Here is a 13,691-nt window from a genome sequence, read left to right on the forward strand (position 1 = left end):
GTAGGGACCGAGGGGCGGGGCCAGCAGTCCTTTTCCGCACCCGCCTCGGCCTCGGCCCCCTCAAGCCCGGCGTGAGCGCGCCCCGCCTCACACTCGGGCGGCAGGTTCCCATGGCTTCCCCCACACCAATGGGCGTCGTAGGAGTAATTGTGGGAAATGTAGTTCGGAGCGAGCGGGCTTGGATGCGCTCGCTGATCACTATCCCCGACCGACCCCGCGTCGTGGCGTCACCTCACGCAGAGCCTGCGCAGGGGGCGGGCCTGAGGCCCGGGAGGCGTGTCCCCAACGGCTCCCGCGGCGGTTCGAACTCCGTGCGGCTGTGGTTCGTTTGTTCTCCGCGTGAAGCGTTTGATGCTTCCACGCCCGGAGCCCCGTAGAGGGTCTTAGGCTTCCGAACGCGGATGAGAGCGCGGTGTGCGCTGTTGTCAGGTGGGTCTGTCTCCCAACTACGGCTTGGGTGGTGACTGCTCCTTGGAGGGTAGAAACAGGCCTACCTGGAGTTACGTTCACTTTCCCTCCCAGCATCCTCGAAAGCGCTTCGTTTTCACCCTTACTGCGCTGGCTGCTCTGCAGGGTTGTGTTTTACTTTAGAAATCGGGGAGGAAGAGGTCGTGTTTTTCTCTGCTGCTTCCAGATGAATGCAGGATTAATTCTGTCAAATTGAGAGTAGTTGATAACAGGGCAATACAACATAAATCTCTGATCTCCTTGCCAAATGAGGAATCTGTTAAGACTACAACCCATCCTGGGGCACCTGGGTGGCTCAGTCGGTTGAGCGTCCGACTTCGGCTCACACTGTCAGTGAGTTCGAGCCCCGCGTCGGGCTCTGGGCTGATGGCTCAGAGCCTGGAGCCTGCTTCCATTCTGTGTCTCCCCCTCTCTCTGCCCCTCCCCCGTTCATGCTCTGTTTCTCTCTGTCTCAAAAATAAATAAAACGTTAAAAAAAAATAAAAAAAAATAAAAGACTACAACCCATCCTATTACTTGCAAGGTTTATAAAGAACACCTTGTTCTTCGGTGTTGATGGGTATGCGTGCGTAAAGCTACAAACACGTTATTAGGGCCAAAAATACTTTGCCACGTGTGTGAGAATAGACTTTTATAACTACTGTAAGTTGGAGGGAAGAAAAAAAATCTTTGACAGTAAATGCTCTAATAAGAAAAAAAGTTAAAAAGCAAATATATTCGTTGGTACTGAAGTGTTAGGGAATTGTTACATTAAAATACACAGATGTTGGACCCAAAACCTGATTTAGTTGAAACGTAATATTGAATGGCATTTTGGAATTTACCCAAATTGTCTGTACCCTTTTTTCCTTCACCATCCTGTAGGAGGCTAGAGATGTTGAAAAGATAGAGCAGAATGGGGACCTGATCCACTGACTTTTGTATGGGAGAGTCTTCTCACTTAAGCAGAAACAAATTTGTGCAAACGAAAGGGGAAAAAAGAAACATTTTCTCTGCGATGACATAGCGTCTCATTTAATTTCCTGCCACAGTTTCTTACGATAAGGTGAGGGTTTTCTTTTTAATCTTCCTCCTTACATCTGAGAAATTTTGAGTGGGAAGTAAATTTACCAAACTATTTTGGCTCAATGAAAGGAAAGAAGGTCAATTAGGGAGTCATCATTTATTCACCGAACATACTGAACTTCTGCAAGTGCCTTACAGTCCTGAACATAATACACCGGACTCCTAACCTTTTGGAGCTTGGGATGTGGTCAGAATTCTAGAAGGGTAATGAGAGAGAGATGCTACAATGACAAAGGTAAATGGGATTTGAAAGAAGAATGTAATTTTAAGATGCAGAAAGAGCTACAGGAGTAGTAAAGATTTTAAAGCCTTAGTTTTTATTATATTAGTTACTAATATATACTTTGAAGCAATGATTTTATGTATTAATTATTAATAACAAAATGTGGCCCTTAGTTACGATTTTTTATTTGCAAAGGTTATTTAGTAGAGAGTTTCACAACTCCAGAGATCATCATCAGTTGAAGAAAGAAAAGCTTTTCTTCATGTATTTCTATGAGTTAACTTGCTAAATGCCAATTTGATCCTTATGGTTGTGATGTGACTGTGTGTGTTTTTTAAACCTTATAACCATTTTAAATAGGAGAAGGAGTTAAACTTTACTTGGTAATAAATTGCTTTTAAGAAAATATGAATGATTATAATGATACCATTTTTATCAGGTTTCCGGACCTTGTAACTTTAGCATGTAAGTTCAAACAGCTCATATTGAAATTGATTTATAATAAGTTAGAAATTGCAGTGCAACATAATTAAAAGGTCTTTGGATCCTGATGACTTCGGTTCAAATCTTGTTTCTACCATTGACAGTTTGTATGACCTTGAGTAAATTATTTAATTTGTCATATTCTTAGTTCATCTTTAACGTAGAATAAAAGTACTTAATGCACACAATTGTTAGAAAGATTAAATGTGCTTGGAGAAGGGGGACTAGAATAACTAGACCCTGTATATAATAAAAAATTGACTCACTGAAATTCTATTGAACTTTCCATTTACATGGCTTTACAGTGCAGAGAAATTCCTTGTTACTGGGGTTTTGTTTTGTTTTGTTTTGTTTTAAATTACTATGAAAGATTGCACATCATTTGAGAAAATAGAAAAATAATGAGTTAAATTCTATTATTGTGAGAGTATTTTGACTGACACCACAGATTCTTTCCATCAAGGTACAAGAAATTCATTTCATTTTTTAAGAAATGGAATCTAGTTCATCAGACTACTGTAATAAAGACCATGAAGAAGAAAGTTTGCTTGCAAATGTTGCTTCTTTAAGACATGAACTGAAGATAACAGAATGGAGTTTGCAGAGTTTAGGGGAAGAGTTATCCAGGTAAGTAAGTAAAATCATATGTAGACTTTAGAATATGACTTTATGAATGTAAAATGTATGAATTTCATTATTATATATTTTGTTTCTAATACATATTTAGAATAGGAAATAGTTTTTGTGTAATTTTTAAAAAATATTTATTTTTGAGAGAGAGAGAGAGAGACAGAGCAAGAGCAGGGGAGGGGCAGAGAGAGAGGGAGACACAGAATCTGAAGCAGGCTCCAGGCTCTAAGTTGTCAGCACAGAGCCTGGAACTCACAGATTGCGAGAGCATGACCTGAGCCGAAGTCGGACACTTAACCGACTGATCCACCCAGGCACCCCAATTTTCTGTAATTTTTAATGTAACCCTTGGTTTAAGGAAAAAGTAGAAATATTAGGGAAGTGTTTGTACATTAAGTTGACACTTTTACTGTATTAGGACTCAGTATAAAATATATGTTTCGGGGTTAATCTTTTATTATTTTGACTCTTTTTTTGAATCTTAAGTAATTCTAGTGTATAGAGTCTCTAGACTACACAGATTGTTAGTTTAAAACTAATTACACTTTATTAAGAAATTTAGTTGTGACATTGCCTTAAGTTCAGAACTGAATGTGATTTCCAGCAGCACTTCAGGTGCTTTTCTTTCTGTTTTCTTATTTGATGTATAGAAATTGGAGTGACTACTTAAATCATCTAGGAATTAAAATGTATTTTTCTTTTTTCTCTAGTGTTAGTCCAAGTGAAAATTCTGATTATACCTCTAATCTCTCAAGGTCTGAAAAACTCATCCTGGAAGATCTTTCTCTGCCTAACCAGCTTGGACTTTTGAATCACACACCTTATAAAAAAGTTTGTAAAATGCCCAGTGGCTGTACTGATTTTCAAAAAAAAACAAGAGATAAGGTTATTGTTTTTAGACCTGTCTACGTAAAAGTAGTTTTGGTTTTAGATCTGTCTACTTAAAATACTTTGAGTTTTTTCTTTAAATGTCTTATGTTTTCCATAGTCTTTTATCATCATGCTTAAGACTCATTGAATTTAAATGTTATGGTTCTTTTTGTGTCCTAACAAGAAAATAGTTGCTTTGGTGTGTTGCTCTATTTTTAAACTTCTATATTTATTACCTTTTTGCAATTAAATGGCTTGCTTTCCTAAGTAAATTGTAACTCCTGTGATTTTTGGCACTATCCCATGTACGGAATAGGTAATCAGTTATTTATTCAGTGGTTAAGGTATATTTACCATATTTAGCCTGAATCAGGTGCTATATGATAACATGGTATTGTTCTTTTCATTATCCCTGAATTTTGTGGATGCTCTTCGACATCTTTACTAGTCTGGAACTCTCTCTCTCTCCATATTTCGTATTCAATCATATTGTCCATCTCACTGTGTTTACCTTTCTTCCTTACTCAACCCTTTAATCTCCCTTTCCACTCTCTTCCTATGCTCTATTGCCTCACTGCCAGCATGCATATATAGATACAGTTGCATATGCACTTCATCATCTTTTCGAATAAAAATTTGTCTTCCCACTTCAGAAAGCTAACAATTGAGATGTTTTTCTTTTGTTTTTTTAAGTTTATTTAGATATTTTGAGAGAGAGAGAACATGCGCACGCACAAGTGGGGAAGAGGCAGAGAGAGAGGGAAAGAGAAAGAATCCTAAGCAGTCTCCACATTGTCAACGTGGAGCCCCATGTGGGGCTCAAACTCATGAACCGTGAGATCATGACCTGAGCTGAAATCAAAAGTCAGATGTTTAACTGACTGAGCTACCCAGTGTGCCCCAAGAGGTTTTCTTTTTGTAAGGAACCTACTTAATGAAGCAGTGTGAGCCAGCAATTTAGAAAATAAATTCAAATTCCATGTCTACAAAGATTATCTAATTCTGGGGGCAAAAAAAATTTTTTTTACATTCTGGAAAATTGACCTCTATCCTAACTCAAATTGCTGATCAGTTTTGTTACATATATGCTTTATTTGAAATCATTGTGTTTTACCTTAAGCAAAATCAAAAGACAGATGATAAATTGGAGGGGGAAAATATTGGTAATGCCTGTTAAAGACAAAGGGGTAATCTCTTTAATATGGGAAGAGCTTCTAGAAAGAAGAAAAGATAAACAACCCGATAGAAAAATGGGTAATAGATATGTGTGAAAAAGGAAATTAAAATGATCTTCAAACAAATAAAAAGGTGTTCATTCTCATTCATAATAAAAGGAATTCACAGTGAAACTATACTTAGATACCAGTTCTTAACCTATCAGATTGTTAAAACATCCAGATGTTTGATACCATATTTTGTGGTGAAATTAGAAGGAGATAGGTGTTCTCATACATTGCTGGTAGGAATGCAAAATGATATAGTCCCTGTGGAAGGGCATTCGGTAATGTTTCCCAAAATCACAAATACGTTTACTCTTGATGTGGAAATCCCATTTGTAGAAAAATACCTGACAGGTATGCCTGCATAAGTACAAAATGAAACATTGTTTGTTATAGCAGAAGATTAGAAATACCTCAAGTGTCCAGTAATAGGGGATTAGTTGAATAAACATGCAATGGAAACTGCAGCTGAGGTGGGGGAGAGAATAAAAGAATAGGACTTTCCAACTATATTGATTGTGGAGAGATTGGCAGGATATATAGTTTAAAAAATGCAAGGTACAGAATGACATAATTAGAATGCTAGATTTTGCATAAGTCAGTGTGGGAGTGGGTAATTTGTATTGCTTACAAATGAATGTGGAAACACTAGAAGACTGGGCTTAATTAAGACCATAACTTAATAACTCTGTAGTTAATAACTGTATAAGCAGTTCCCTATTTTTTTTTTTTTTTTTTTGCTGTGTGATTGGTGTTTTATAAATAAGAAACTTATAAAAATGGTTACCTATCTACTAAAAATGGGAATGAGGCTTCTGTATGTTTTGTATAGTTTTGACTTTTGAATTGCATAAGTATATTACTTTAAAAAAAAAAATTATGTCTTGAAAACCTCAACCTTCTAGAAAATTAATTTATTATAAAATATATATTTAAAAGTGTAATAAAAATTTGTATATAGTTTACTTTTTTATTTTTATTTTTTTAATTTATTTTTTATTTCAGAGGGAGAGAGCACAAGGTGGGAGAAGGGCAGAGGGAGAGAGAGAATTTTAAGCAGGCTCCATGCTCGGTCTAGTGCCCAAAACAGGGCTCAATCCCATGACCCTGGGATCATGACCCTAGCCAAAATGAAGAGTTGGTTTAAAGAATTTATCCATTATCCATTTTATTGTTGACAGTCATTTGGTTTTTTTCCATTTATTGTCTCATATGGGGAAATTTAGTATGAATATTTTTATATTTTCAGGTGTAAAAAAATTTTTTTTAATGTTTATTTATTTTTGAGAGAGACAGACTGTGAGTAGGGGAGGAGCAGAGACAGAGGGAGACACAGAATCCAAAGCAGGCTCCAGGCTCTGAGGTGTCAGCACAAAGCCTGACGCAGGGCTGGAACTCAAGAGCAGTGAGATCATGACCTGAGCCGAAGTCGGCCACTTAACCTACTGAGCCACCCAGGCGCCCCCCACTGCAAAAGTTTTAAATTTATACCCAGGGGTAATATTGTTGAGTCTTAGTATGTTGAACTTTACTGGTAATACTAAGAACTTTTCCAAAGTGTACCATTGTTTTCTAAACTATACTTATTTATGTACGTGTTCACCACAGTGGAGGAGAGCGCTTACTGTCCCACACGTCCTCAACCACACTTACGAAACATCTTAACTCATTTTCTGAGCTATGTAGACATTTTACTGATAATTGTTTACAGTTTTCCATTAATCACATATAATGAAATAATGCAACACAGCTTGCTCTTTTTCATTTTTCAGATGTCTTTTTCATCTACTTCCATGGATCAGGAGATCAGAAGTCTTCGAGAAAAACTTAACAAACTTAGGCAACAAAATGCTTGTTTGGTCTCACAGAATCATTCTTTAATGACTAAAATGGAATCTGTCCACTTTGAATTAACACAGTCAAGAGCAAAAGTATGTTTCTTGAAGTGTGACTATGCAAGTAGAAATTAACTGGAATCATTTTAAGATTTATAATTGGAAAAATATTCCATGTTTTGCCTTAATGTGTTATGTATAATAACTTTTGTTATGATAATATAGTATCAACATATTATGAAATCAATTTTATATGAATTTAATATCTGAAAATGATTTAGGGTAGCTTGTATAGTGTGTACATTTACATAAGTCATAGCTTCTTAAAATCTTAAGATTATCAATTTATGTAGTTTTATTTCTTGTATGAAGGAAATACAACTTATTTATCTTCCTTTGTATTTTTTATTTAAAAATTTTTATTTATTTTTAAATGTTTATTTTTATTTTTATTATTTTTTATATTAAATATAATTTATTGTTGGATTGGTTTCCATACAACACCCAGTGCTCATCCCAACAGGTGCTCTCCTCAATGCCCATCACCACTTTCCCTCTCCCCAACCCCCATCAAGCCTCCGTTTGTTCTCAGTATCCAAGAGTCTCTTATGGTTTCTTCCCTCCCTCTCTGTAACTTTTTTTTCCTCCCTTCCCCTCCCCCATGGTTCTCTGTTAAGTTTCTCAGGATCCACATATGAGTGAAAACATATGGTAACTGTCTTTTCTGCCTGACTTACTTCACTTAGCATAATATCCTCCAGTTCCATCCACGTTGCTGCAAATGGCCAGATTTCATTCTTTCTCATTTCCAAGTAGTAGTCCATTGTATAGATAAAACACATCTTTACCCATTCGTCAGTTGATGGACATTTGGGCTCTTTCCATAATATGGCTATTGTTGAAAGCGCTGCTATAAACATTGGGGTACAAGTGCCCCTATGCATCAGCACTCCTGTATCCCTTGGGTAAATTCCTAGCAATGCTATTGCTGGGTCATAGGGTAGATCTATTTTTAATTTTTTGAGGAACCTCCACACTGTTTTCCAGAGCAGCTACACCAGTTTGCATTCTCACCAACAGTGCAAGAGGGTTCCCGTTTTTTTCCCATCCTCTTCGGCATCTGTAGTCTCCTGATTTGTTCATTTTAGCCACTCGGACTGGCATGAGGTGGTATCTTAGTGTGGTTTTGATTTGTGTTTCCCTGATGAGGAGTGACGTTGAGCATCTTTTCATGTGCCTGTTGGCCATCCGGATGTCTTCTTTAGAGAAGTGTCTATTCATGTTTTCTGCCCATTTCTTCACTGGATTATTTGTTTTTCAGGTGTGGAGTTTGGTGAGTTCTTTACAGATTTTGGATACTAGGCCTTTATCTGATATGTCATTTGCAAATATCTTTTCCCATTCTGTCGGTTGCCTTTTAGCTTTGTTGACTGTTTCCTTTGCAGTGCAGAAGTTTTTATCTTGATGAGGTCCCAGTAGTTCATTTTTGTTTTTAATTCCCTTGCCTTTGGAGATGAGTCAAGTAAGAAATTCCTGCGGCTGAAGTCAGAGAGGTTTTTTCCTGCTTTCTCCTCTAGGGTTTTGATGGTTTCCTGTCTCACATTCAGGTCCTTTATCCATTTTGAGTTTATTTTTGTGAATAGTGTAAGAAAGTAGTCTAGTTTCATTTTTCTGCATGTTGCTGTCCAGTTCTCCCAGCACCATTTGTTAAAGAGACTATCTTTTTTCCATTGGATACTCTTTCCAGCTTTGTCAAAGATTAGTTGGCCATACATTTGTTGGTCCAATTCTGTGGTCTCTATTCCATTCCATTGGTCTATGTGTCCGTTTTTGTGACAATACTGTGCTGTCTTGATGATTACAGCTTTGTAGCAGAAACTAAAATCTGGGATTGTGATGCCTCCTGTTTTGGTTTTCTTGTTCAGTATTACTTTGGCTATTCGGGGTCTTTTGTGGTTCCATACAAATCTTAGGATTGCTTGTTCTAGCTTTGAGAGGAATGCTGGTGCAATTTTGATTGGGATTGCATTGAATGTGTAGATTACTTTGGGTAGTATAGACATTTTAACAATATTCTTCCAATCCATGAACATGGAATGTGTTTCCATTTCTTTGTGTCTTCTTCAATTTCCTTCATAAGCTTTCTATAGTTTTCAGCATACATATATTTTAAATCTTTGGCTAGGTTTATTCCTACGCATTTTATGGTTCTTGATGCAATTGTGAATGGGATCCGTTTCTTGATTTCTCTTTCTTTTGCTTCATTATTGGTGTATAAAAATGCAACCGATTTCTGTACATTGATTTTGTGCCCTGCGACTTTGCTGAATTCATGTATCAGTTCTAGCAGACTTTTGGTGGAGTCTGTTGGATTTTCCATGTAGAGTATCATGTCGTCTGCAAATAGTGAAAGTTTGACTTCATCTTTGCCACTTTTGATGCCTTTGATTTCATTTTGTTGTCTGACTGCTGATGCTAGGACTTCCAACATTATGTTAAACAACAGTGGTGAGGGTGGAAATCCCTGTCGTGTTCCTGATCTCAGGGCGAAAGCTCTCGGTTTTTCCCCATTGAGGATGATTTAGCTGTTGTCATATATGGCTTTTATGATGTTTAGATTTGTTCCTTCTATCCTGAGTTTCTTGAGGGCTTTTATTAAGAAAGGATGCTGTATTTTGTCAACTGCTTTTTCTGCATCTATTGACAGGATTGTATGGTTCTTATCCTTTCTTTTATTAATGTGATATATCACACTGATTGATTTGCAAATATTGAACCAGCCCTGCAGCCCAGAAATGAATCCCACTTGATCATGCTTAATGATTGTTTTCGTATGCTGTTGAATTCGACTTGCTAGTATCTTGTTGAGAATTTTTGCATCCATGTTCATCAGGGATATTGGCCTGTAATTCTCCTTTTTTGTGGGGTCTCTGTCTAGTTTAGGAATCGAGGTCATGCTGGCTTCATAGAATGAGTCCAGAAGTTTTCCTTCCATTTCTGTTTTTTGGAACAGCTTGAGAAGGATAGGTATTAACTCTGCTTTAAATGTCTGGTAGAATTCTCCTGGGAAGCCATCTGGTCCAGGATTATTTGTTGGGAGATTTTTGATATCTGATTTCAATTTCTTAGCTGATTATGGGTCTGTTCAAATTTTCCATTTCTTTCCGTTTGAGTTTTGGAAGTATGTGGGAGTTTAGGAATTTGTCCATTTCTTCCAGGTTGTCCATTTTGTTGGCATATAATTTTTCATAGTATTCCCTGATAATTGCTTGTATTTCTGAGGGATTGGTTGTAATAATTCCATTTTCATTCATGATTTTATCTATTTGGGTCCTCTCTCTTTTCTTTCTGAGAAGCCTGGCTAGAGGTTTATCAATTTTGTTTATTTTTTCAAAAAACCAACTCTTGGTTTCATTTATCTGCTCTACTGTTTTTTGTTTTGTTTTGTTTTTGTTTTTTGGGGGGGTTCTATGTTGTTCATTTCTGCTCTGATCTTTATTATTTCTCTTCTTCTGCTGGGTTTGGGGTGTCTTTGCTGTTTTGCTTCTAGTTCCTTTAGGTGTGCTGTTAGAATTTGTATTTGGGATTTTTCTTGTTTGTTGAGATAGGCCTGGATTGCAATGTATTTTCCTCTCAGGACTGCTTTTGCTGCATCCCAAGGTGTTTGGATTGTTGTATTTTCATTTTCATTTATTTCCATATATTTTTAAATTTCTTCTCTAATTGCCTGGTTGACCAGTTTATTCTTTAGTAGAGTGTTCTTTAACCTCCATGCTTTTGGAGGTTTTCCAGACTTTTTCCTGTGGTTGATTTCAAGTTTCATGGCATTGTGGTCTGAAAGTGTGCATGGTATGATCTCAATTCTTTTATACTTATTAAGGGCTGTTTTGTGACCCAGTATGTGATCTGTCTTAGAATGTTTTGCATGTACTTGAGAAGAAAGTATATTCTGTTGTTTGGGGATGCAGAGTTCTAAATATCTGTCAAGTTGATCTGGTCCAATGTATCATTCAGGGTCATTGTTTCTTTACTGATTCTCTGTCCAGGTGATCTATCCATTGTTGTAAGTGGAATATTAAAGTCCCCTGCAATTACCACATTCTTATCAATAAGGTTGCTTATGTTTGTGAGTAATTGTTTTATTTATTTGGGTGCTGCTGAATTTGGTGCATAGACATTTATAATTGTTAGCTCTTCCTGATGGATAGACACTGTAATTATATATTGCCCTTCATCTCTTGTTACAGCCTTTAATTTAAAGTCTAGTTTGCCTGATATAAGTATGGCTACTCCAGCTTTCTTTTGACTTCCAGTAGCATGATAGATAGTTCTCCATCTCCTCACTTTCAATCTGAAGATGTCCTCAGGTCTAAAATCAGTCTCTTGTAGACAGCAAATAGATGGGTCTTGTTTTTTTATCCATTCTGATACTCTGTGTCTTTTGGTTGGAGCTTTTAGTCCATTTACATTTAGTGTTATTATTGAAAGATAGGGGTTTAGTGTCATTGTGTTATCTGTAGGTTTCATGTTTGTAGTGATGTCTCTGGTACTTTGTGGTCCTTGCAACATTTCACTCACAGAGTCCCCCTTAGAATCTCTTGTAGGGCTGGTTTAGTGGTAATGAATTCCTTAAGTTTTGTTTGTTTGGGAAAACCTGTATCTCTCCTATTCTGAATGACAGACTTGCTGGATAAAGGATTCTCGGCTGCATATTTTTCCTGTTCATCACATTGAAGATTTCATGCCATTCCTTTCTGGCCTGCCAAATTTCAATAGATAGGTCTGCTACTACCCTTATGTGTCTACCTTTGTATGTTAAGGCCCATTTACACCTATCTGCTTTTCTTCCTTCTGTTCTCTTTTATTTTTCCTATTAGGTGAATATTGGATTACCTCAATTGGTCCTCTGAATCTTTTAAGGTTTTTTTTCATGTTTTCCATCTCCTTGTCTTCTTATGATACTTTTCAAATTTCCTCAAAGCTATCATCTACACCTTTATTGAATCTTACTTTAGCTGTCAGATTTTTTTTTTTTTCATTTTCCAGAGCTTTTCCATATTCTCTTAATCTTTTTTTTTGGGGGGGGGGGGTTGGAAGAACATCCTGTTGCAGTATCTTCACTTAGCTTTCTTAAGATTTAATGTGTGTTTCTATGTGTGTGTGCATACTTGCCTTGCTTGCTGCCAGTTGCCTTTTTCTTTTGTTATGGCCTTTGACTTTTTACGTCAGAAGCCTTTTTTTCAGATGTTCATGTTTTACCTTTTTATATTTAAGAGAAAGGCACTTAAATGCGCTTTGGAAGCTCTCTGTACAAAGGTGAAGTTTATTGTCCAATGCACTTCATATGTTGGTGATGCCTGGGGAGGTGGATCTTTTCTAGGGAGATACCCAGCCTCTTTTGCCCAAAATCAGTATGTGAGGCCTTTTTCTTTGGAGCTGTTGAATTTTTCCAGCAAAGAATCCTTTGATTTCCCACCTGTGGGATAGCCCTAAATGAGATGATGTAGGAAGCTGGAAACCGTTTTATGTCAACCAGCTTGTTTATAACTACTTCATCCCTGCTCATCATTCTACATAGTCCTAAACCTTTCCTGTTCAGTTTCTTAGATAATAAATTTTCTCTCTCTTCCTGGTAGGCTATCACTGGACTGTTGGTATTTTGAAAAGAATGGGAAAAGGAGGGTTGACTTACCAGCACATTTTTAGCTGTATTCTGGGTTTTCTTTCCTGGACCTCATGCTTCCTTTTTTCAGGGATAATTAGGTCCCTTATTGATATTCTTTCCAGACACCATTTAGGTTGTAGATTCCCACCCTGCTATATTCTTTTTATCTTCCAGGTTGTAGGATTACTTTGCTTTTTGTATTTTCTAAGTTTTCTCTAGTAAGATGTATTCTAAAATTAGGTCTTAAATTGTAAAATGGTTCAGTAGGTATTTTCTTATTTACTTTTTTATAATTTTATCTTTTATATTGAATTTTCTGTTTATGTGAAATTTATCTTCCTGGTTGGTTTCAGTAGAGATTCTTTATTCCCCCCCAAATAGTTAATCAATTATCTTGGGATATTAAGTTGAGAGTAATGGCTGGAGCTTACATGCTGATATTGGCTTGTGATGATGACACACCCATGTAAATGTTGATCAAAGGAAGAGATAGGGTGAGCTTCACATTTGATCGATGATTGGGGCTTTATATTGAACACCCTCGCAAACAGAAAAAGAAACAAAGGATCAAGTAGATTATTTTGTGAAAGAAAATGTGCTAAAAGTTACTTTTTTGTTCTAGGTTTCTATGCTTGAATCTGTTCAACAACAGGCAGCCAGTGTGCCTATCTTGGAAGAACACATTATAAATTTGGAAGCAGAAGTTTCAGCCCAAGATAAAGTTTTGAGGTAAATATACTTTTTATGGCTTTAAAGTTTTTACTTCCTACTTGTGCTTTTTGATATATCTTGTGAAATCTTGTTCCCCACCCCATAAATTTCTAGTGGCTTAGAGACTATCTTAGGACCTGTGGAATCTGTTCTGTGGTCCATCATAACTCCTCTTGGCTCCAAGATGCATGTATTTTACGGGGGCTAAAAAAAGACATAAAATGAGCTGAGATGCTTATTTACATGCTTTTATTGAATATGCACTAATTCATTTCTTGCCCTATATAGTAGTATATACTGGTGCTTCAATGGGAGTTTAAGAATAAAATACAAGCAATCAGGCACTTTATAATTTATCCCCTTTTGCTTTGAATAAAATGAGAAATATATGCATAGTAAATAGCATATCATTCCATTTTGATGATTCCCAAAGTGTAGTTCTGGGACCAGCAGTATTAGCATCTTCTGGGAAGTTGTTAGAATTGTAGATCTCAGGTTCTGTCTCAGACTTACTGAATCAC

At 36.8% G+C, this 13,691-nt stretch overlaps 1 protein-coding gene across 9 annotated transcripts in view; it reads left to right on the forward strand.

Moving 5' to 3' along the window:
- Nucleotides 1–125: 125 nt before the first annotated feature.
- The window catches only part of CCDC18 (coiled-coil domain containing 18), a 116,844-nt gene continuing 103,278 nt past the window's right edge, over nt 126–13,691 (forward strand). For 5 of the 9 annotated variants that reach the window (XM_045478314.1, XM_045478319.1, XM_045478316.1 and 2 more), the window contains exons 1-6: nt 126–429; nt 1,333–1,513; nt 2,703–2,866; nt 3,580–3,754; nt 6,732–6,890; nt 13,082–13,188. In XM_045478314.1, the coding sequence (XP_045334270.1) occupies nt 2,733–2,866; nt 3,580–3,754; nt 6,732–6,890; nt 13,082–13,188 (575 nt within the window). In that variant the 5' untranslated portion in view covers nt 126–429; nt 1,333–1,513; nt 2,703–2,732. The remainder of the gene's footprint in view (nt 430–1,332; nt 1,514–2,702; nt 2,867–3,579; nt 3,755–6,731; nt 6,891–13,081; nt 13,189–13,691) is intronic. The other 4 variants (XM_045478317.1, XM_045478318.1, XM_045478315.1 and 1 more) reach the window with 3 other exon arrangements.

This window comes from Leopardus geoffroyi, chromosome C1 (assembly GCF_018350155.1).
Source record: "Leopardus geoffroyi isolate Oge1 chromosome C1, O.geoffroyi_Oge1_pat1.0, whole genome shotgun sequence".
In the NCBI taxonomy this organism is placed as follows: Eukaryota; Metazoa; Chordata; class Mammalia; order Carnivora; family Felidae; genus Leopardus; species Leopardus geoffroyi.